This window comes from Oryza glaberrima, chromosome 3, assembly GCF_000147395.1.
Source record: "Oryza glaberrima chromosome 3, OglaRS2, whole genome shotgun sequence".
Taxonomy (NCBI): Eukaryota; Viridiplantae; Streptophyta; class Magnoliopsida; order Poales; family Poaceae; genus Oryza; species Oryza glaberrima.
Window position 1 is genome coordinate 27,806,668 of NC_068328.1, and position 25,409 is coordinate 27,832,076.

The following is a 25,409-nucleotide window of genomic DNA, read 5'->3' on the forward strand; positions in this document are numbered from 1 at the left end:
CAACCAGCCTAATAGGCGAAAGGCCCAAGTGAAAAAAAAAGGCCCAGCAACTTGGCTTGGGCCAGGCCGCATTCCGAGCTAGTTTTCCAAAAAAAAAAGAAAAAAGTCCCTCCCTCCCTCTCTCTCTCTCTCTCTGTCTCCAGTCTCCACATCACTGCGTGTCTGCGTCGCCATCGCCGCCTCGCTGCGACTGCATTTCAAATTTTTCGGGGACTCATCCCCATTCCCACCTCCTCCTCCCCCACCAAGCTCGCTTCCGATTCGCTTCCATGGCGGCCTCCGACCACGCACGCGCATAGAGGGTGCGCAGGCTGCCCCCGAGGCCTGCCGGGCCGCAGCGCCCGCCGCCCGTTGGGAACCCTAGCGCGCCGCCCATCTGCACCTCCGGCGAGATGCCTGTGGGCCCCGCCGCAGCCGACGCCGCTGACGATGGAGAGGAGGGATAATTTCCTTCAGCCCCCTGCCGCCGCCGCCGCCCCAGCCGCCGGCGGCGGAAAGGGCCTCCCGGTCCCCGCCACAGGGGACGCGACGAACCTGACCTCGTCGTCGAGCTCCACCTCCTCCCTCACGCTGTCCCCTCCGGACTTCCTGCGTCAGGTTCAGGCCGCGCTGAAGCGGCATAGGCCTACCGGTGAGTGGAATCTAGCCCTGCACTCCCCTGCTGTTGCTTCCGCCTAGGGTTCTAGTTACCCGTTTGACGCTTGTCCTCGTTCAAACCTAACTGGAGTACGTTGGAATTCACTAGTACCAGACATTCTACATGGGGTTACTGATCTGATAATTAGCTAGTTTACTGGGGACTCTGTATCAAATTTCATTATTAAGCTTGTTTTGAAATTTTAGATATCAATTGTGATGTTGTTTGATGAACATATTGGTCGGAATGGATTTATTTATCTATAATGTGCCGTTAATTCGCTTTGGATTGAATGCCTCGTAGGTTCGATGCAGTCCAATCAACCACGAGCAACCCGAGTCCTGGTGTCCCGAGGTGAGGGCTCAACGAAAGCTGTTGCCAACCCTTCTGTGGCACAAAATCCGGAAGGCAAGGTTATGCAGCAGAGGAGAGGCCCGCTGGGGGCTTCCAGGTTGCGAAATGCAGCTCCTGATCAGAACAAAGCTGTTGTCTCAAGTCAAGACGAATTGTTGTTGACTACGCCTTTGACATTGGGAACTATCACTGATACCCATGATCAGAATGGTGGTCAGAACCACCAGCCGAAAAGTGACACTGATCTCTTGGTGGATAGGAAGAAATCGTCAATGGAAGTTTCTTCCTCCCAGATGGCATCCGCAAATGCATTGGTAGGGGAAGATTTCAAAAAAGACCTATTCTATTTGACTAGCGATCCGCAGTTAACTTCTCAGAGTAAGATTCCCCCCTTTCTGGCTCCTTTGAAGTTCAATTCAAACTTGAATCCATGTTTAGTTATCAGTTTACGGTGCAGGTGATAATGTAGGTGTAACTGCTGGTAGTAGAATGGACAGTATGTTGTCTTATCTTCATTCTGTTTCATTGACAGCAGGAGATAATTTTCCTGTCGCTCAAGTAGCAGATGATCAAGGCAAGAACCACAAGGAGATTGGGATTGCTAGTGCAGCAGTTGAGATGGATATCAAGTATGATGCAGCTAACTTGTCCCGAAGAATTGATGAGGCTTGTGATCAGAATCATGGAGAGCCAATGACTCGTTGCTCTGCCATGGGTTCATCAGTGACTGCTGTATCTTTATATTCAGGGCCTACTATTCAAAGTAAAAGTGCTGCTCAGATTGATCAATATGCTTCACCAGCTCAGATGCCACAATGTGGCAGAGAATCATCTGGTGTATCAGGTCATGGCTCTCAAAAACTGCATGGAATGGCAATGAATCATGCTGATTGCAATACCAACAAACAGCAGGTTGATACCAATGGTGGGATGGACAAACCTGTTTCTAGTAGTGCAGTTTGTTTGCCATCCCAAGGGTTATCTGGGAATGATCAATCTTTGTCTGCCAAGGATGATGGTGCTCCTAGACGAAGCAAGGTTGAAAAGGAGCGTCGCAAAAAGAATTATGATCCGGATGTATTCTTTAAAGTGAATGGAAAACTTTATCAGAAGCTAGGTAAAATAGGGTCTGGAGGCAGCAGTGAAGTTCACAAAGTTATATCAGCCGAGTGTACAATATATGCCCTGAAAAAAATAAAACTTAAAGGTCGGGACTACCCTACTGCCTATGGCTTTTGCCAAGAAATTGAGTACCTAAACAAGTTGAAAGGAAAGAGTAATATCATACAGTTGATTGATTATGAGGTACTAGTTATTATTCTTATCTCCATTATTTTTTTAATGACATTATTTGTGGTTGGAATGTCAAAAGTTGATGCCGGTACCTCCACTGAAAAGATTATTGTGTAATTTGTTTTTTGTAGTATCCGAAATTGAGCTTTGGATGTGAGTTTCCGCTGCAATATATTGCTAGTAATTATGAAATTATGGTCATATGAAAGTACTTCCGAACCCAAAGTTAAAAGATATTGCTTTTTGTGTGACTAAACCTGGATATTGTAGGTCTAATGGTTGGTAAATGTTTGTCTCACTCCCTCTAAATTTATGATGCCTTGGAAATTCATAATTTCATATGTCCAGGATACCTGTTGTTATTGAAACAGACTAATTTGATATCATGTACAAAGAATTTACTGTTGCTTCATCACCTAAACAAAGATAGCATTGCTTCTGTTGTAGCAAAAAAATGTGTTTCTTGACTTGTGCAATTATGTAACCTTCTAGTCCCTAATGGTCTTTTTTTATTATTATGTAACCATCATATTATAACTTCTAGCTCGGTTATCTTTCTAGAACCTATAATATAGAAGGATTAAGGGTTTATGACTTTATGTTAGCTCAAAAGAACCGCTACCATCTTAAGTATTGGCATTTTTTCAATGTTGTAGTTTGAGAAACTCAAGCAGTAGTTCAGCTTTATTGTTGGAAATTCTTAATAGGCACATGCAATACTACCTTCCCTGTGGTTTGTTGGTATCAGTTGCACTTTCCTATAATATGCATATGCATACCCATATGATCCATATTTTTGCACGGAAGTTTGATACACTGTAAAATGTAAACTTGCTCATCATTTCTATGTTTTCTGCATTGAGTATGACCAGTACCTGTTGATTTATTCTTAAAATTTTTATCACCTCCTTCAAATTTCCAGAGCCCAACATCTTTTAGAACTTCCATTCTTCAAAAAAAAATATATAACTAAGCGATACAGAACTTTCTGGCTACAATTTATAGGTTCCAAACTTCCAGTAAAAATGGAAAATGTGTAGTTCACTACATTTAAGAAACTAAACATTATATTTTAAGTAACCTTGTCACTGATGATTTATAATTTAATATTTCAACCAACCATGATGTATGAAGACCAATTTAAGCATATGTGGACTTCGATAAAATATGCTATTATCTAATTGACCCTTTATAATTTTGTTGTCAGGAGATAATATTGTTTACTCTGCCTTTGGATTTTGTCTGTGCCAGGTCACTGATAAAAGTTTGCTTCAAGATGATTCGCTGTCACCCAGAGATGGGAGAATTAAGGATGATCACTACATTTATATGGTCCTTGAGTATGGTGAAATTGATTTAGCTAATATGGTTGCTCAGGAGTGGAAGGAGAGGAACACCTCAAATATGAAAATAGATGAAAATTGGCTACGTTTTTATTGGCAGGTAACTTTTCTTTTTATGCAATATAGCTGAAACAAGATACAAATGGGTCAATAGAAACAATTGTGGTCAACCTAGTAAAATGAAGGTGATCAACCCTTCTGCTGTAGGGTATTTGTCCACAAAAGAAATATCTTCTAATCTGTATGACAAATGTACTGTTGATTCACGGAATTTATCTTAGAATACCATAGACCCATAGTATCATTACATTTCGTAGTTACCCACTATTATTGTTGGTTTTAGTACTACTGAATGGTTATATACTTAGACCAAGCGTACTTAGCGGCAGCTGATTTGCTAGCAATTTGTTGATTTGTTATATCTTTAATTGATCAATTGTTAGTTGAGCAAACCATCCATGTAGTAATCCGAGAACTTGTGTAGGCTTGTAGGAATGCTCTCGATTTATGAATCCCTCAACTGAAGAATTCTGTAGAGAAGTTCTGTACATTTGCTCTCAGTACATACATATAGGCATGAGCTTTCCAAATTTCATTCTGACATATTCTGCATGGAGTATGGTACAAATATCTGTAAGTTTGTACCTTTGTGTTGCAGTGCTTACCCTGTTCATTCTGTTTACCAAGAAAGTTGTGAATAAAGTGAGGCAACATCTCTATGCAGTGCTTGCACTTAATGTAACATGGTTTTACAGTTCATGCTTATGTTGTAAACTTGTAAAATAGGAGGCAGCATGGTTCAGTATGATATATCACATAATGTCATGTGCAACTTTCACCTTTGTCCATTTTGGTTAGGCATGCATTTATGTAGAATGTCACAAAATGGTTGATATAGTACCTATATTATGCTTAGAGTTTCTCTGATTCTGGGTTTTATAAAATATAGTACCTTATCAGTTTTCCTTTGTGCTGTAGCAAATGCTTAAAGCTGTCAATACAATACATGAGGAACGGATAGTGCACTCCGATTTGAAGCCTGCAAATTTTTTGCTTGTGAGGGGTGCACTGAAACTTATTGACTTTGGCATTGCTAAAGCAATAATGAATGATACCACAAACATTCAACGTGATTCTCAGGTACCAACAGATGATTTGGGATGTAGCATTCATGGATATATTGGTTAAGAATATCGATGTCCACTACAGATATTGTTGTCTTGCTTTCTAATCGTGGTTTCTCACTGTATTGTGCAGATTGGAACACTGAACTATATGTCACCTGAAGCATTCATGTGCAATGAGCAGGACTCGGGTGGTAATGTTATCAAGTGTGGACGTCCATCTGATATTTGGTCTCTTGGTTGTATTCTTTATCAGATGGTGTATGGTAAGACACCATTTGCTGATTACAAGAATTTCTGGGCCAAGTTTAAAGTTGTTACTGATAAGAACCACAAGATCAAGTATGAACCGGTAGATAATCCATGGCTTATTGATTTAATGCAACGATGCCTTGCATGGGACCGAAATGATCGATGGAGAATACCTCAATTGCTTGAGCACCCATTCCTTGTTCCTTTGGTTCCAAGGGATTTACCTTCAATTGACCAAGACCCGTGTAGGTTGCTGATGGAGAGGGTTAGAGTTCACTGGGCCAATCCCAAGCTTCATAGTTTTATTGCAGAGCTCGAGAAGGATCAATGCCGTCCAGCCACTCAAATGTAAGAGAGCTTTACATTGATAGAATGTGGATATGCGATGCGTATGTCCAGTTATGCTAGAAGCATCTTACTGATACACAACAAGGGGACAAGCTGACTATAGCTAACGTTATAGCTTATCTGATTATTGAAATTGCCTACTATATTCATATATATTTGGTTATTAGGAAGCTTGCTACCGTGTGCCGTCAGAAGGTGGGACATCTTTTTATCACGCAAGATTTTCCTCAGATGATGTATTCCTGTTACTGCTTGAACTAGGAGGTAGGCAGAACCTTAAGTAGCACAAGTGATTTAGTATCTGTATCGCTTGGTTCCTTTGAATTTATTGTTGTAATCTGTAAATAGTACTTGCATGAGTAGGAAACTGGGAGCATTTTTTTGTGGTGCCTTTGGCATTGTACGCTCCATATTTGCGTGAGTAGGAAACTTGGAAGTTGATGCAATTGTTTGTCAGAATCGGTGTATGTTCAACAGGGCAGAAGCTTTGCCGGCCATACTTGACTCTATTGGTGCTTACTTGGTTCGTCTTTTTCTTTTTTCATTGATCCTCTTTTTGTGATTGAAGTGAACCGAGCGAATCCAAGGCCCATCCTCAGGTACAGATAGTCAGGTGTATGTTCACGTCGGCGCAGTGGCGCACTCATGTACTGTTCTCACTTATCCTAAAGCTGAGGCGGAGTGGCATACTCCCTTAAAAAAAATCAATTTAGGATAAAATGTGTTGTTCTAGTATGTGTCATGTTCTATTCTAGATTGATTATTTTTGAGACAGAGGCAGTAAGCCGGGAGTAGTAGTTTTTCTTATGACCATAAGCCATTATTCGCCACTGGCTAGATGCTAAAAGATGAATGCATTGCAGGAGATGAGAGGGAGTCGGCCGGCCAGGCAGCGTATGATCCTCACTCCTCTGCCAGTTAGCCCCTGCCAGCTCCTGCGCTGCTCCGGCCGCCGGCTGGCCGGCACCGGGGGGGTCCCCCGGCGGCGGCCAACCCCGGCTGAGCTTTGATGACGCGCAGCCGAGTGACAGAAAGCGAAGGGCGAGACTGCCACTGCCACTGCCACTGACGCCGGGATTGGGTCGGACTGACCGAGCAGCCCACTCATCATGGAGTCATGGGGCGTAGTACGTGCACACACTGGCTCGAGCTATCATTGGTCTCGTTGCTTTTGTTGTTGGATGGAGAATCTGCATGCAGCGCCGACGGCGTCACGGATTCGCGGCTGCGCGCGCGCGCTGCTACGGATCAGTTTTTTTGGCGCCGCCTCGTGGGGGAAAGCACACTGTTTCCATGTCAGCTGAGCCCTTCCCTTCTCTCGAGCGGTAGTGCGCTGCTACTGTGCGCGGAGCAGGAGCTTTCTGTTGTTTCCTGGAAGAGGAGGTAGAATAGCACAGGCCCTGAGTTTCACTCACATGCGCAGGCGCAGCAATAATGAAATGGCACACAGTTGCAGTTGCACAGAGGTAAATTTTGCTCACTTGATCCATGTTGATTTATTACACGAGGTAATCCCTCGCTCCTGCTAGTACCCAATGGATGGAACCCATATGCAGTACTACTATTCATTAGTAAACCCGTCAAGATATTCAGTGGTACCACCACACCGAGCGGCACAGTAGACAGCCCAAAGAACCAAACAAATTAAGCCACAGTGCAAACAAGGAGCAAAGGAAAAAACCAAACCAACCTGTACGGTACGGCTGCACCTGATGAGCGATTGCCGATGAGGCGATGACCCCGACCGGCTGTCTACCCACTGTCGCGCGGGTCATCAATGCAACAGTCAGGTTAATGCCAACAGTCAGGTTGATGGTGTTTTTATTCTGGGCAATATACTACACGCCCCAGTCCGTCACATCAACAAGGACCACCCCTGCAGCGGCAGCGGCCGCGGCCAGCGTTGCGTGCGTCCCCGGTTATTCCCTCCCTTCCTTCTTCCGCCACCCACAAAAAGATGAACTACAGCGCCCCCCGGTCAAGCACAAGCGCATCACAATTCACAACTGGTGGTTGTGGGGGTCAGCAACTCATTCATTGATCAGCTCGAACGGCTCGGACAGCACGCGTGATGGAATGACCAATGGCCAGGATCGGACAGGATCACAGGAGCCCAGGAGGAGGAGTAGTAGTTGTTGTACTACGCGACGACGCGAGGTCTATAGCTGCGCCAGGAGCGGAGGAGAGCGATGGAGGGTTTGGGACAGCGGGGGCGTGGCCGCGCATGGGCGACGGGGCGCGCGGGCGTTGCGGCCGGGCCACCCGACGGCAACCCGGCCCCCGTGGGGGTGGGGCGGCCCTGGGTCACGCGCGCGTCGCGCGGGAAGCGCGTGGGGCGGATGGCTGTTCAGCTGTTGGCGCTGTCGTGTTGCTGGTGGGGGAGGACCGGCGGTGATCCGGGCCAGGGCCCAGGGGGCAAGGGGAGTTTCAGTTTGGCGCCAAGTGAGGGCCCGTTACGAACTGTGGATATTAGATTTTACAGGGCTGAATTATTTTGCGGATTATCTGTATCATTTTTGCTTAGCCACTTGTTCTGGTATTTGTTAGGTTGATAATATATACTCCCTCTGTTTCACAATGTAAGTCATTTTAGCATTTTCCACATTCATATTAATGTTAATGAATCTAGATAGATATATATGTCTAGATCCATTAACATTAATATGAATGTGGGAAATACTAGAATTACTTACATTGTGGAACGGAGGAAGTAAGATTTAATTCATATGAAAAAAAATTTAGATCTATGGACTTCCATCCGTATTTTATCTAAAAAGAATAGACCCTGTGTACTTTCATTTGAAGAACTGCAGGGAACTTCAGGCTAGGATACTTTCTTGGGCCTTTATAAGAGATTGTTAACCTTTTAGATTTGCTTGGGGCTTTCTGAGTTGAGAGCTCCCTATACTATTTTCAGTTTTGGGGCAAAGCTTCTAATTAAATACCCAAGTTTTAGAATTGGAAGCTACAAAAACTTCCATGATTTAGAAAAGTTTTTTTTTTAGATAAAGGATTATCAAACCCGGCCTCTACACCTTTGTGGGGTGTACACGGCCAAAAATCCGAACACGAGTACATAAGACTCTCCCTAATAAAAGGGTACAAAATGCATCAACTGACCTTTCCCATTACATAAGAGATGACAGCACAAAGGTTTTAAGAACAACAAACGAAGAAAAGACTAGGCTTCCAATCTTCTTCTAAGGTTCCAGCCATACACGGAGAAGAATTCCACCACACGCTTCTCCGGCAGTTTGCAATAGTTCTTAACTTTTTCTTCATTGGTTCCCTTAAGAAGCAAAGACCAAGTCATTGCCCAATGTGTTCCTATGAAAATGACCTGCAAGAAAGATGTAGGATTGGAGCCATTAAATACCACATCATTCCTATATAACCAAATTGCCCAAAGAAATGCAGCTATGCCCACAAACAATATTCTCTTGAACCTAGGTTCAACACAATTCAGCCAATTCCCAAACATTTGAGACATGCTACATGGTTGCCTAATCACAAATGTAAAAAGGAGCAGGCGCACTCCAAATATACCTAGCCATTGAGCAATCAAAGAAAAGGTGTTGTATTGTTTCCTTAGAGTTACAAAAACAGCAACTTAGGCTACCCTTCCACCTTCTCTTTGCTAGATTATCCTTAGTGAGAATTACCCCTTCCTTGAGGTACCACAAGAAAATTTTGATTTTAAGTGGAATTTTGAGCTTCTAAATGAAATTCTTCCTAGGAACCAGCCCTTCATACATGAGCAACTTGTACATAGATTTTACTGTGAAAATGCCTTCTTTATTGTTTTTCCAAAAGAAGCGATCTTTCTGATCTGTCAATACAATGTTAACAACTTTCGACACTAGCTCATACCAGGCTTCCAAGTTTCTTCCCACTATTGATATTCTGAAAGACACATTTAATGGTATTCCACTCATTACCTTGGCCACCACCTCATTTTTATTTCTAACTAGATTGTAGAGGTTAGGATACTCCTTCTCAAAGGATTGAACTCCTATCCAACAATCCTCCCAAAATCTTACTTGTGAGCCATCTTGTAATAAGAAGGAACCAAACCTTTGAAAAGACTCTTTGGCTAACATGAGACTAGTCCAAAAATGTGAGTCCCCTGGTCTTTTTTGGACTTGTAAAATGGTTTTCTTTGTCAAATATTTTTTCCTAAGCAGACTTTGCCAAATTCCGTCTTCGTTGATCAACCTAAAAATCCATTTACTAAGCATACACTTGTTCTGCATTTCTAGGTTTTGGATTCCCAACCCCCCACATTCCTTAGGTCTGCACAACACACTCCATTTAGCTAACATATACTTCTTTTTGTGCTCATCACATTGCCAAAAGAATCTGGATCTGTAAAAATCCAGCTTCTTTAAAATTCCTTTAGGGATTTTAAAGAAAGAAAGCATGAATGTTGCCAGACTACTCAACACTAAATTAATGAGCACCAGCCTTCCTCCTGACGACAAAAACTTGCCTTTCCAACAACTGAGTTTCTTCTGGAATCTATCTTCTAGATCCTTCCAATCTTTGTTTGACAATCTTTTGAAATGCATAGGAAGGCCTAGGTATCTGAATGGAAAAGTACCCATCTTACAACCAAACAAAGTGGTGTAATCCTTTTCCACCTCCTTAGCTTTCCCAAAACAAAACATCTCACTTTTATGAAAATTAATTTTCAAGCCCGATAACCTTTCAAAGGCAGCTAGTACAAATTTTAGGTTCTTGGCTTTAACCAAATCATGGTCCATAAACAAGATGGTATCATCTGCATATTGCAAGATTGAGAGACCATTGTCTACCAAGTGAGGAATTACTCCATTTAAAGTCTCAAGGTCTTGAGCTCTATTGATGAGAATGGCAAGCATAAGTTTGAACTTCGAAAAACCGAAATCTGAGATAAGTTTAAAGTTGTGAATCTATGGACTATGGTCTCAATAGAAATCGAGTTCCAAAATATCATATTGAGAGAGAGACAAAGTGACACGTACAAAAATGTTAACTGTTCTTGCCAATTCACTTGCATCACGTACATGCTTCCAACAGGCGAGCTGGGCTAATGTTTCACTACCCTCCATTCTATTCCTTTCTCCTTTCCCCGTTCCACTACCTGCTGCGTGATGTAACAAACTATGATCTTTGATGTAATACATTTCTATTATAAAGTAGAACAATGTACGAGTATTATAGTAGCCAAGTTCTTTTCTTGTTCTTTAATTGAACACCCTAACATTAAAAACAACTCTCTGCCTCGCAAGTCATTTTCAGAACAAAGGAGTGCAATTCCAATCCAATACGGAATCAAAAATAGCACATGAGGCGAAGGTGCTTGCAGATAGCATAATCCGAGGAGGATATACCTACCTTGAAAACTAGAAGCATCCTCGATGTGAACCTAGACATGATGCCCTAATCCCTTATGCGATACAAACAGTAAAACAAATAACGTAGAATACAGTGACACATGTCACTCTACAAAAAATTCACATTTGAGTCATATCTGAATGCAAGAAAAGTGTGTTGAATTTTTTTGTAACCACGGGAAAACTGCCCTTCATTTCATTAAAAAATACACTTTCTTTTACTCTATGAGTGTTTAAGTAAATGTGAAATAGAAAGAAAATATGTCCTGGTTCCCCCCCCCCCCCCCCCACACACACACACAAGCTGTATACTTCAGTTCGATTTTTTTTAGAGACGGATATTTTTTTACTCGGCCTCTATACTCAACCAAATATATGTAGCCTTTAAAATTAGAAACTTAATTAGTCTCTCAAATAACCAAATTTAAAATTCGCTTCTATATATATTTGAACTCAGGACTTCTTCAATTCGAATTTAGTGAAATGATATATGTCGCCATACATATGCATCACTACGTCCATAATTTTTCATAATGCAACATTTTGCAGGATTTGGAGCTGTTCCGAAGGAACCAACAATTCAACACTTGCTACAAATTTAACTAGGTATTTCACGCAACTGCATTAATAGCAAACAAATTTATCCCCCAAAGCATCCAAATACTAGTGCTTCACACCTATCTAATGATAGTTGCATATTAAATCCGACGAATAATTTGAAAGTTCTTGCATTGAATATAGCTCAATTTGAATTTGAAGTTCCGAAGATTAATTTGACTTTATCATGGTAGGCAAAATCTGCCTTAGATAATATGGTGAGAAACAGAGTAGGCCTCCTTGCTAGACAGAGTAAGGCCTGCATCCTGTGAAATTCCCCTGTTTAAAAAATGACTTGATAAAAAGGAACAGCGTGTGAATCTTGAAGAACGACCAACACCAACTAATATAGTATAGCCTGCTGCGACATGTAGTATACTCACATTCTTTTTGGCGTTTTTTTTAGCCTATGGCCTTTGCTTTGCTTAACAACGCAGAGTTCCTTCTCGCAAGTCTCTTCGCTGGTAAAGATGTCCGTGATTCGTACGCGTGGATCAGTCACGGTGAAGGTAGCACGCAAAGGAAATGCTTTTCCATACACAAAGAACTGTGGGCACTATGCTCATCATGCGTACCTAAAGTCCTAAACAACAAAAAGAAATTTTAAAAGTAGTATCAGCTTAGGAAATCAGATCGCTTGTGGTAAGCTGGTACGTAATCACCTTTATCTCAATTCTGCATGTAAGTATATCCTATTATCTCTTGGTGGCTTCCCGTATAAGGATCGAATCAGCAGGTTCATTTGGATCGAATAGGTCGCTTCTAACTAATCAATTTCGTTCAGTTTTACGGTACCAGACTCATCTATTCGATTAATCCTCTCGGGCAGAATTGTTCTTAGGAGCAAATTAACTTGTCACAATGCATGTTTAACTTTGCGCCTCGTTTGATAGCTCACCAATTTATTGGCGATTTTACTATATATTTATGGTCATTTTTTTCCAAAAAAATACAGATACAAATATATTATAATCGTATTGTAATTTGTATGTAACTTTTATATGATTTTGGAATCAATATATTTGCTCTAAGATTCGTATAATCAAGGAAAGCAATTATCACAACGTATGCCCCTTACAAGTTGTATTGCAGTTATGTATAAGTTGCAATATAATTCTATTACTATTGTACTATATTTATATATTTTATATATGTTGTAAATTTTTAAGATGAAATTTGATATTTATGTATAGCTAATCTCCGGACTTGTAGTTGACCAGCAACCAAAGTCAATATGCAACAATGCTCCTGTGCTGTGATCGATATTCGACAGAGACATCTTCACCGGAAAGAAGGATTAATTAAGGAGTACAATACTGCTGCAAAATTTGACAGATGCATCATGCATGCAATTGCTACGAAAAGGCTCGGAAGTTTTTAATCAATCATCGTCGCCAGAAAAAAAAAAAAGAAAGAAAAAGCTGCGGCGCCATCCATTTGGCGACAAGTAGTGGAGACGGACGGGGAGACTACTGGCAGATCGGCACAGGCGCACAGCAGCAGCCAAAGCGACAGTTGCGAAGTGGAAAGTGGGGTTGGCACTTGGCAGGCACGGCGCGCGGAGTTGCGGACGTCCCCGCACACGCTCACGCTCACGCACACGCCGCCACGCATACGCGACACCCGGCCACGCATACGCGACACCCGGGTGCCACGCGCGTCGCGGGCGAGCGGTGCCCCGAGCCCCCGGCGAGGCGCGGCTCGCGCATGCTCGTGATCGCGACTTCGCGAGACGTCGTCGTCGTCGCGCGCGCGCGCGATGCCCGGGCGGGCGCGCGGCGGCGCGGGATGCACGTGTTGCTGCTGGCTTAGCTTTTAGGAGTAGCTGGGTAGATGGGCCGGGGGGTGACGTTGATGCGGATCGCGGGGTTGGTTGGTGAACGGTGACGGGGCGAGAGCTGCCTTTACCGGATGCTTTTGCCCCCGTTCCGCGCGGCGGGGAGAACGTAACTACTGTGTATACTACGTCGGATTTTCGCGGTAAAAACGCTTCGAACCAACGAAAGGCAAAGGTTGCTACTGCTGCTGCGTGTGAATTCCCGGCTTGTGTTGTTCCACGAGTTAGCGAAACGAATATAGAACAAAGTGTGGGCAAATTGGGGGAATTTTAGGTCCTCCAGAAAGAGAGGATGAACGAGACGGGAAATTAAGGGCGAATAAAGCGGAAATTGGAGGTGATCAATCTTTAATACCAAAAGGACGGTTTTGTTCTGGTTAGGGGTATCTTTCGCGGATAGAACATAGGTCGTTTTCTGTGTTTACGGGAACCACTTTATGCAACTACTTCTATTCAATTTGTATACAACAAACGGAGAAACCACAATGATCGACGATATATAGTCAACTCGGTCACGATTGTGCGTATAGCTACATACATACTCCCTTCGTTCTAAAAAGAGTATAAGAAATTTTGACTCGATGTAATACATTCTATATCTATATTTCATATTTTGGGATGGAGGGTACTCCCTTATACTTTTTGCATCCCGAAATAAACCAACCTCGTATGCGTTATAATATGATTAATCAAATATACTCATATTTAGATTCATCCTACTATATCGCGTTATATCTTAATTGGTTTATTTTGAAATAGAAAAGGTATGCTAAACCAAACCAGTTGATCATAATTTCACATCCTGGCGTTTGACCGATCAACGAGGCAAGACCATCTTCATCCTTGTAGTTGCCAGTGAATCCGTAACCAAACTAAAAACCATATCTACAACGATAAGGAAAGACAAGGCCATAACCAATTCTAACCCATCTCTGACTAAGAGCAAGGTCAATAGTGCAGTCCACTACTAGCTCCAAATCTCCTATAGCCAATGTAATAGTCAATTCATACAATAGTTGCTTACTACACTATTAATATTTGGTCCCACCTGTCATACACATATTACGTCTTATAGTCTCTGTAGCTCGCTGCTCTTCTCTCTTTAAAATATGTTTATAGCTGCTCTACTACTCTTAGCAAGGATATTGAAAAGACTAACACGGCACCTTTAATTCCACCAATAATTAATCGATCGCCGGTTTCGAACGTGCGCACCACGCGTATATATGATCACCGGGCTCCACCGCAGCAGTGTAGCCACGACGAACGTACGTACGTCGTCTGAGAGACATTCTACCACGTGCAAGTTGTCGATGGATGGCTCGCTAGTGTCCACAGTGACGCACGATTGCACGAACGTTAACACCCCGGCTGTACGCTAGCTGCACGAGATGAAGCTAGCCCGCGCGGCCGGACCACTACGCTAGCTGCACGAGATGAAGCTAGCCCGCGCGGCCGGACCACTGCCGGCCTGGCCTAGCTAATTGCCTTCGTATCACGTGGTCATACACATCCGTGACGCTCTAACCTAGCTGGTTAGCTTTGCCGTGATTATTAATTAAGTTGCATTAGTTTGCCATTTTTGTACGGTTTTTCAGCATACTGTTCTGGACTTTTAATTTGGCCCCAGTAGTAAAAACCAAGGTTCAAATCCCACGGATTTACAAGCTACTAGTTTGCTATATAAAGTTGCAATTAATTAGAACCATTTTTCACTTCAATCATTAGGATAACGTTTGGTCAAAATAGGTTTTTTTAAGGTGTATACGTATCTGAGATATATCTCTAATTACTATAGTAGCATATTTATATCACGTTTCACACGCTGTATAAACTTTAACTTAACTATGATATATAAACACGATTGCTTTGCTCATAGGTAGCTAAGAGTTTTTAGAATTTTAGTCCATATGTGTATTAACTTCTTACCTTTTTATAGAGCTTGGATATATTTTATCCTCTTTATGTTATTGTCTTATCGATACTTATCATGCGTATTCAACTTAATCCTAAACCTAACCCTTATCCACCCGCTCCTCACACGTTTTCTCTTTGGTTATATGCGTATTGTCTATCGTTGCATGTTGTCATTATTGATATCACTGTTAAACTATGCAGTCAAATTCTTTTACTTACTTTGCTCCCGGTTACCATCAAATACAACCATTACCTATTCTTAGTCACCATCAGAAAACAACTATTACCTATTGAACTTCTTTGACTCGTGGTCTGTTCTATCACGTTCAACCCTCTCTAAATCCACGTGTTATCCTCTCTTTGCTCTCAAAACCAGTATCTCTTTTTAAAATAAATTATCATGTTTCATCATCATCATCATTATTATTATTATTATTGCTGCTACTCAAAATGTATGGGCAGCTTGCATTTGAAGCTGAATTGCAAAGGATACATGCAATCCACTGTATGGCATCAAATCCCTGTACAACGCAGGAATCTGGAATACTACTAGGAAAAAGAGAATCACGGCGTGCCATCGGCCAAACCCCCACGACGTCTCTTGTCGTCAGTCGCCACGACGGTTGGGCAGCCGTGGCTGGGTCAGCACATACACGGGCTCGCACGGCACGGCTTCCTCCCCCGTTGAGTCTACTCGTGAGCAAGCAGCCGTTTGTTTACCCCCGAGCTCCCGGGCATTTAAACCCCTTCACCCACCTCGACCCAGCACAAGAAAAATAAAGGAATTAAAAAGAAAAAACTAAAATATCCGTTTCGCCGCACCGGCCTCCTCCTCGCCGGCCGCCGCGGCGACCGAGCGCGTCGTCCAACGCAAGGCCCGATCCCGTCGCGCCGCCCCATGCACCCATTCTGCTGCGTGCCCCCGGTCCCCGTCTCCCCCGCCGCCTCTGCCGCCGCCGCGGCCACGCCGGCCGCCTCGTCCGCGGTGGCCGGGGCCCCCGCCGTGATGCCGCCGCCGCCCCCGCCTCTGCCGCCTCCTCCCCCGCGGAGCAACTCGGCGCCGCCAGAGCGGCGCGCTCTGCGCTGGGCGGCGGGGGGTGGTAGCGGGGGCGGCAACTCCCCGCCGGAGGGGGTGAAGCTGAACGAGATCGTCGGCGGCGGCATCTCCGGGATCCTCTACAAGTGGGTCAACTACGGGCGCGGGTGGAGGCCGCGGTGGTTCGCGCTCCACGACGGCGTGCTCTCCTACTATAAGATCCACGGTCCCGACCGCATCGTCCTCTCGCGCGAGACCGAGCGCGGCGCCAAGGTCATCGGCGAGGACTCCCTCCGCCGCCTCTCCCGACCCTCCACCTCCTCGTCTTCCTCCGCGCACTCCAACGGCCACCACCTACCCCGCAAGCCTATCGGCGAAATTCACCTCAAGGTCAGCATCCTCTGTTCGAATCGCCTCCATGATCTCCAGATCCATCTCGTCCGGTTCTTACGGTGAAATGGATTGCGTGTGCAGGTGTCGTCCGTGCGGGAGAGCAGATCGGATGACAGGAGGTTCTCGATCTTCTCGGGGACGAAGAGGCTGCACCTCCGGGCGGAGACAAGGGAGGACAGGGCGGCGTGGGTCGAGGCGCTGCAGGCGACCAAGGAGATGTTCCCGCGGATGTCCACGAGCGAGATGGTGGGGCCAGGGGACACCGCAGCGGCCGTGGCTGTCTCCACCGAGCGCCTAAGGCAGCGGCTGCAGCAGGAAGGAGTCAGCGAGGCGGCCATTGCTGACAGCGAAAGGATCGTGCGCACCGAGTTTGAGGTCTTGCACAAGCAGCTCATGCTCCTTAAGCAGAAGCAGACGCTCCTCCTGGATACCCTCCGTCAGCTAGAGGTATTGCTATTCATTGTACTATACTTAATTGTGCGTGAGGTTGGTATTTGTAGTTTCCTTGGCGTGGTGTGATATTGCGTCATTTTTTGCTTGCTTAAGTTAATTCAAGGAAAAAAAAGTACGGGGGTACTTTACTTATGAACATTTTATGTTGGCTGAACCATCTGACCATAGTGTCCTTGGAAAATTTGAATTCTAGTGGTCACTCTATTTAACATGCTTTAAGTTTTCTGTTTATATTAATTTTCTGACTCTGTTGCTTTAGTGACCATGTCAGATGTACTTCAACTGTTAATAATTGAATGTACTATGGAAATTGAGTAATGCAGCATATCTGATATATTATTTGATGGAAAATGAAATTCTCGCCTTAGTTATATGTATTATTTACTAGGTAGTCCTTCATTTTACTTCTATGTCTTTTAGGAATTATTTCTTTCTATCGATGGCGTATATTAATGTAAATGGAATATAGTCAATCTTCAGATATATCTAACTGCCTTAGGAATAATTTTTTCTGGTCAGAACTGATAAAATGTTATCTACGCCTCAGTGCGACATGATTTCAGTTTAGTTGCTATTTTCTGTGATCTGGTTGCCAACCATCCCATTGTACAGACAAGGCCCTGTTTTGGAAGTGGGACAAGTTTCCTGTTTGTGTTCCAACTTCCAAGCAGTGCTTAATATTTTTTTTGTATTGTTTTTCTAACTATTTGATGAAATAAGAAATCAAAGAGGTTTCATTAGCTAGTACGGAGCCTTTTTTCTTTGTCAGGAAATTGCTATGCCATGATGTTTCCTTAATTGAAAATATACCTCCCGTTGTTACTTTAGTCCAGCTCCTTGTCATCCAGATTGATTGTTCAATTTGAGATTATGTGATATGCTAGAAAATGTAATGGATATCTTTGCATCTCATTTTGGGGAAAGAACCCTCCCCTTTCGGGACTTTCTTTAAATCATGCATTTCAGTTCTCGATTTGTTATCTTAAAAATGTTAATGGAAGCTAGGAAGGATCATGTGGAATTTATGATGATTCTCATTACTTTTGCTACTTATTATATTTAATAGGAAGTGTGGAATTTATTAATGTCTTCTGCTCATAAATAATGCGAGTTTCAAGTTATTAACTGCACTACATTTGCTTGGTAAGGATTAAGGGGGTTCCTTTGTGCGCACTTAGTTGTAGGCATGCCTACTTCATATCTGATCTCCAGCTGTTGACTACTTATACCTTTCAAATATGGTATTGAACATGTGCATCTGTAAAGCATTCCCATTTTGGTACATGTCCACATGTGTTGGACACATTACATCTTGTGCCATACTGGGACATATGTGTTAAACACATTGCTTTGCTTCTTTACCTATGTTGTTTTAGTGAGTAATAAGGATAAGGATGCCAGATGAGTAATGCTGAGTAATTGTCAAAATCTTAAAGAGGGAGGGTAAGCAGAGTCTGCCACACCATCCGCTCATTCCCAATCTTAACCGTGGGGACGCCTCCAGCAGATATATCAAATGTGACAACGTGTCCTTAGGAGCTTAACTATCCTCTTGAGGGGCTTTGGGCTTAACAATGTATTGACGGCAATGCTGGCGAGCCGGCATAGCAGCCTAAGGAGCAACTGTGTCGCTGAAAAGAAACAAGGACCTGATCTGAGTTCAGGACAGAGGGATGGGTGTGGACAGAAAAGGTAACAATAACACTGCAAAAGGGTCAGATTAAGAGTAGGTGATGGGGGTAAAAACAGCGGTCTACAGGTCTTTTTAGAGGGATTTACCAATGGGTTATTTCAAATTTTGCTTGCTGTATTCCAGTAGTTCTGATTGTAGATTCTGATTTTTCTCGTAAGTACTGTTGGATTTGTACAGAATTCGTGTACTGATTTCCTCTAATAAAGTGTTCTTTTTTGTGCCTTGCTGTAGACAGAAAAGGTTGATTTGGAGAATACCCTTGTAGATGAGAGCCAAAGACAGTCAAAAGAGTACGGATCCACTTCTAGATCAAAGAATGAGAAGTATAGTGGTATGATAACCGGTGAATAGTTTGTCCCTGTCATGTTACGCCACTACACCTGTCATTGCTATGTGCTGTTTCTTGCTCTGGTTTGTGGGAAAGAAATATTGCTAACATTTATAGTGCAACCTTTTACGAAGGGGAAATTCAATACATGTTACTCATAAAAACAGTTTCCCTTGATAAATACCACTCCAAAGTTGCACTATCTTGATTATTTAGTGTTACATATCAGAATATCTACATTTCTTGAACTGCCAAACAATGTAGGCCTTGGTTTGGATCTGACTTAGATTTTCTGTCTGGTTGCCAAAACTAGAAGCAAACTATTGTCTGCCATGCACAGTGGCGGATCTAGACATTTTTTAAGCCTGGGCAAACCTAACGATAGATAACAAATTAACAAGTAAACAAAAATACATATAGCATTTTATCATGAATAAGAAGCAAAATTGGGCTGCTGGCTAATAACCAAGTATGATAATTAGTGCTAATCTAATGGTGTATGTGCAGCTAGGCTAATGGTTAAGCACTATATTTAGCTCTAATGCATGGATGCATGTGGCGGAGCCCGGGTGCCTGCCCGTGCTGGCCGGGTCTTGGCTCCGCCGCTGGCCATGCATTAGTAATTGTGAAATATCAGATAAAGATGACTGCTTTTTCATGATAAATATCCAGGATAGATTTGCTCTTATATGTAGCTCTTGACGTTCATTTCTTCAGTATTGGTTTAATCTCTTTTTGATTTTTTTTATGGCTAGTTCAAGTATTGTTCCTGCTTTTTCAGAAGGAAGTGCTAGTGAATCTGATGATTATAATGAACCACAAGATCCAGCTGAAGACGAAACTGACGATGATGAGAATATATATTTTGATACACGAGATTTCCTGTCATCAAGTTCTTTTAAAAGCAGTGGATCTGATTTCCAAAGATCAGAAGCTGGTTCGGATGATGAGGATGATTATCCAATGGATGGTATTGATACCTCTATGAAATCCGTTGGAATTAGTTACCCATATGTCAGAAGGCGTAAGAAGCTGCCAGATCCAGTCGAGAAAGAGAAGGGTGTAAGCTTGTGGTCAATGATCAAGGACAATATAGGAAAGGATCTAACCAAAGTTTGTCTGCCTGTTTATTTCAATGAACCACTCTCATCTTTACAGAAATGCTTTGAAGATCTTGAGTATTCCTACCTTATTGATCGCGCTTATGAATGGGGGAAAAGGGTATTTCTTCTTCCTTTCACTATTTAATATGTTCATGGGCATGCATGTGCATTTTCAAATAACATTCCAAATAAAAGCAAATTAAGAGTTTGAACCGTGTATCCTCCAACTTGCATCTATATGTTTATTTGATGGATATACTTCCTTCTACTTACGTGTAGCATATATCCAATTTTCTGAGATCAATTTGCTTGTGGTCTATACGTATAACACAATTGGGATCTCTATTATTTAGCAAACATATTGACTGCTTAGTTCAAATGTGCTTGCCTTTCAGAATGCCTGTCCTACAGTTGCACCACCAGATGCCATCCCCTTTCTTGTTCTATGTTGTACACATTTATTTAATAATTTCTATTTTGTTTCATTAATTCAGTCTAGTGAATTCTCCATTAAAAGTTGCAGCATTGCTATACATTAGTATGGCTGAGACTGTCTCCAACTGTTAGATTTCCCTGCAAAGGCAACATATTTATTTTCTCTGCATCCAATTTGTGATAAAATGTTTATCTGCACATTTCTGTCGTGATTAGTTTGCTGCACCTTACATTTCCTATGCTAAAAACTCAGGGCAATAGTCTGATGAGGATCCTTAGTGTAGCAGCATTTGCTGTTTCTGGCTATGCATCTACGGATGGAAGAAGCTGTAAGCCCTTCAATCCACTTCTTGGGGAGACCTATGAAGCAGATTATCCAGACAAAGGCCTCCGTTTTTTCTCAGAAAAGGTTTTGTCTGTGGACCTTTGAAAGCTACTTATATTTTGTAATATGAAGAAGATTTTCTTACTATCGGTTCAGCATAGCCAACCTTTATAACTTAACACAGACTTTTTAAAGTAGTACTACTGCTTTTGTACAGGCATGATAATCCAGTTAGTAAAGGTTTGGCAGAAAAAATGTATTACAAAGTTGTCACTTGACTGTTCCCTGACACCAAAGCCATGTTACATTATGTTGGTACCTGTGTCTTCTTGGTAAATGTTACATTATGTTTTAAATTTTTAATTCGTAGTTCTATTTCTTCCGATTGTCCGTATTTCTCTTTATGTTCACAGATCACTGGAAACTCTGTTCTCTGACTATTTGATCATCAGATGGTCTATCCTGTATATGCTTGAATATTTTTCCCCTATAGATTATTGTCTTCTGCTAGTTCTATTTGGATTTGCATTTTGGTTGATTAAGACTCTTCAATATGACTTGCCAGGTTAGTCACCATCCTATGGTGGTTGCATGCCATTGTGAGGGAACTGGGTGGCGGTTTTGGGCAGATAGCAACCTAAAAAGCAAGTTCTGGGGTCGCTCCATTCAACTTGATCCTGTTGGTGTGCTAACCTTGGAGTTCGATGATGGTGAAGTTTTCCAGTGGAGCAAGGTACCATTACATATTTAGCAAGAAGTGGTTAGATCTTTGGTCTGTGGAAATAATTCACTTGAAATATTCTATCTCAGGTGACAACTTCCATTTACAATCTCATATTGGGTAAACTGTATTGTGATCATTATGGTACTATGCGAATACAAGGCAATAATGAATATTCGTGCAAGTTGAAGTTTAAGGAGCAGTCAATTATTGATCGTAACCCACATCAGGTATGCTTGTAAATTTAGTGCATTTTGTGTCCATGTCAGCTCTTTCTGGTTTCTGTTTTTTTATTCCCTTTGTAGTTATTATCACACCTCACACATGAAAAACTCGGAAGAAAAGCAATAATCATATCCAAATCATATGAAATTTGTACTTCTATATTACACTGGTGGATGATGATCCACATATGTTGGATGAATTTACTAGTACTATTCTTGCTGAACCCAGTTTAAACCTAAAACATACTCACTCACTTCCTGTTTCTTTTTATACGGCTTGTTTTGAGCGGACACAAGTATTAAGGAGATAGAAAAGTATGAAAACAAGGGAAAGACGGGTTAGATGATCATGCTACCCATAGTTGAAAATCTTGGAGATACAGGAGATAATGAATAATGAGTTGTTTCTTATTAATGTAAGAGGGACTATGTGATCAGCATGGTTGTTACGCTGAAGCAGCAAGGCACACAGAAGAAGGCAAGGCAGTGCTTGGCCTTGCCTCACAGGAGAATGAAGGGTGCAAGGGCCAAGGAAAATGGGATGGAAGGTAGCAGGATGTTGATTAAGGTTGCGGTCACTTCTTCCTTGCCACAGCTGACTTGCTGTCACAGATCCCACACACTGCCATCAGATGTAGATCCAGATTGCAGTTGTTGCAGCTTACAACTCTTGAATCTCTGGTGGTGGCAGTGGACAGCGAGGTGAGCAGAGGCGTTGAGCTGTTGCAGCCACGGATGTTGAGCTCATACAGAGGTGGCTGGCAGCCAGATCGATCTCAGCAGTGGCCTAGTGATCTGCTATTCTGCTTGTCATGGCGTCTGGTGCCTGGTGGCATGCGATGTCGCTTAGGGCACAAAACACGTGGCTATGATGCTGATGTTGGGCTTTAGTGGGCTGGCAGCCTGGGCAGCCTAGCTTAGTGCGCTACTGGCCCTTTTATCAATTTCCCCCATTTTCTTGCTAATTTCTCTACAATATTGTACACTAATCACGCCTCAGCCACCTTATGTGGCATCGCTTTGCTTCATGCCTCACATGCTATGGTGCTGAGACAGAGGTGTGTCCCCTTAAACTGCCTTAACAGCATAGGTGATCACGTAAACAAGGAATATAAGCAATGAATTCACATGTGTGCCTTATATTTGACTTGTGAAAAGAATTGGAGGGACTAAGGGATAACGATACACAGTTGGTATGGATGCATCGACTGCACTATAAATGTTGAATCCATAAGTTTAGATGGGATATCTAGTTCACTATTTACACGTTCAGTATTGTGTGAAGCAAATCCAATGGGTTCTACTTACTAATATGTTCTTTTTTTTTTTGAATTTTCTCTGATAATTTCACTATTTTAGCCCTAAGACCTAGTGCTCAAGTTCAAGTGTACATTGCATTATGAAAAGCCGTTTCTTTATTGAGTGAAAAGCTATCACGATAATGATTGTTATTGGCTTGTTTTAGTGTTGGAATATTTGTATTTGCATGTTGTGCCGTGAGAGAGAAAATGTAATAGTACTTTTTACAGTGAAATGGAATGTGAGCAGTTTTTTAGCTTACACAAAATGAACTATTGAAAGATCCTTTAGGTGGAGAATAAACGATATGGACATCCCATTTAAATAACTCTTCATTTTTCTATACAATGAAATTTTGTTGAGAATTTGGAATGGATACAAAATATTCTGCATTACCTAGCTATAGATTATGTTGAAATGCACATATCTACCATTTAAGCCTTTTTTTTCCTATGTTTGTGAAAGTGCCATGACTCTCTCATAGTGCATTGTTTATGAAATATCTTAGTCCATCTAGCATATTTTATTCAGGTGAATTAATGTATATGCAGGTACAAGGTGTTGTTCAGGACCGAAGTGGTCGAACTGTTGCTACACTCTTTGGGAAATGGGATGAAAGCATGCACTATGTGATGGGTGATTGCTTTGGAAAAGGCAAGGGATCTGAAAATTTCTCAGAGGCCCATTTGTTGTGGAAAAGAAGCAAACCACCTAAGTTTCCCACCAGATACAATTTTACTCGCTTTGCAATCACATTAAATGAACTTACCGCTGGATTGAAGGTAAATATACTTATGGTCGCAACAAGTTATCATATTCACTTCATACTGAGATCTGACTAACAACAACAACCAGGAAAAACTGCCACCAACAGACTCTAGATTGCGACCAGATCAGCGATGCCTAGAGAATGGTGAGTATGAAAGAGCAAATGCTGAGAAGTTGAGGCTTGAACAGAGACAACGACAGGTTAGTCTGTTACACCTTTCGCATTATATATTCTGGTAAAGCATGCATTAGTTAAAAGCAACTGAATCCAGAAACAAACGTTTGCATCAGCTGCATTTCAGAATTTCCATGCCGGAGTCCAACTGCTGTACATAGGCCAAACTATATTAAGTTTGAAGTAACACTGGGAGTCTGCAGCTTATTCTACTGCAAAACCAACCCAGAGTAGTGGAAGAAAGAACAAATAATTTGGAAGAATGGAAATAATTTGTTATTTGTTATTGATAGTGCTTTTTACTTGGTAATCTGCACCTGGCATTAACAGGCCAGCTATAGATAAAGTCCCCCTCCCCTTCACTAAAGATGTTGAATTCATCAAAGTTTAGCAAGGGGCCTTATTTTTCTGAGGAAGTAAATAAAATTGGAGAACACCGCATACTAAAAGCAAGTAAACTAAAGTGCCAAATAGTGCACGATTTTGGGTCAGAAAACAATGAATCGAGTCCGTGTGGGTGTATCCATCATGAAATGACACCAACTATGCTGCTGCAGGCACGGAAGATGCAGGAGAGCGGGTGGAAACCTCGGTGGTTTGCAAAAGATAAAGCTACCGACACATACCGCTACCTTGGTGGTTACTGGGAATCCAGAGAAAAGGGCAGCTGGGAAGGCTGTCCAGATATCTTCGGACAAGTTCCTAACGATTTGATGATAACTGACTAGGCTTTGAGTAGGTTACAGGTCTTCTGGTTCTCTACTTTTATTCTTTCTGTGGGATCACTTGATTCCAGATTTTTTAGCGGTTTATATTAGAGCAATTAAACGGGTCTTGGCCTGTAAGGAGAGGCTGTGCTTCAGATATATTGTTTTCGTACATAATAAGTGAGGTTCGTCCAAAGTGTCGCATCGAATCAGTGTTTTCTTGTGAGGATTGCATGCTCACAAGTTCAGAGTGCTTTATCATAGGCCATCTGTGTATACCAGACATGTAAAATGTTCTGAAGCGCAAAAGAATGAAATTCAGCATTCATGTCTTTAGGGTGTGTTTGAGAAGAAGGGGATTGAGGAGATTGAGAAGATTGGGAAGATATGTAAAATGAGGTGAGCCATTAGCGTATGATTAGTTGAGTATTAACTATTTTAAATTTAAAAATGGATTAATATGATTTTTTAAAACAACTTTTCTATAGAATTTTTTTTTATAAAAAACGCACTGTTTAGTAGTTTGGGAAGCGTGCGCGCGGAAAACGAGATGTTTTCTCTCTTAATCTCCCAGATCACCCGGGAACGAACGAAGCCTTAGTGCAGTTATCGATTGTTTTGGAATGTAGCGTCTGTGTTCATTAGTGCGGGCTGCGTTCGGCAGATAAAAAG

The 25,409-nt window shown here is 42.3% G+C and overlaps 2 protein-coding genes across 5 annotated transcripts; both read left to right on the forward strand.

Moving 5' to 3' along the window:
* Positions 1–170: 170 nt before the first annotated feature.
* LOC127767233 (serine/threonine-protein kinase MPS1) lies at positions 171–5,795 on the forward strand. Of its 3 annotated transcripts, none has more exons than XM_052292501.1 (6): positions 171–631; positions 941–1,369; positions 1,449–2,296; positions 3,536–3,727; positions 4,606–4,767; positions 4,885–5,795. In XM_052292501.1, the coding sequence occupies exons 1-6, from the start codon at positions 430–432 to the stop codon at positions 5,353–5,355; spliced, it is 2,304 nt and encodes a 767-aa protein (XP_052148461.1). In that variant the 5' UTR covers positions 171–429; the 3' UTR covers positions 5,356–5,795. The 3 variants fall into 3 exon arrangements, with proteins under 3 accessions (XP_052148461.1, XP_052148462.1, XP_052148463.1); XM_052292502.1 differs by having other exon boundaries at positions 1,524–2,296; XM_052292503.1 differs by having other exon boundaries at positions 1,527–2,296.
* A 10,038-nt stretch (positions 5,796–15,833) lies between these two features.
* LOC127767232 (oxysterol-binding protein-related protein 1C-like) lies at positions 15,834–25,069 on the forward strand. Of its 2 annotated transcripts, none has more exons than XM_052292499.1 (10): positions 15,834–16,503; positions 16,588–16,953; positions 18,884–18,995; positions 19,762–20,201; positions 20,772–20,927; positions 21,409–21,576; positions 21,654–21,794; positions 23,639–23,869; positions 23,943–24,056; positions 24,588–25,069. In XM_052292499.1, the coding sequence occupies exons 1-10, from the start codon at positions 15,976–15,978 to the stop codon at positions 24,756–24,758; spliced, it is 2,427 nt and encodes an 808-aa protein (XP_052148459.1). In that variant the 5' UTR covers positions 15,834–15,975; the 3' UTR covers positions 24,759–25,069. The 2 variants fall into 2 exon arrangements, with proteins under 2 accessions (XP_052148459.1, XP_052148460.1); XM_052292500.1 differs by having other exon boundaries at positions 18,884–18,983.
* Positions 25,070–25,409: the final 340 nt, after the last annotated feature.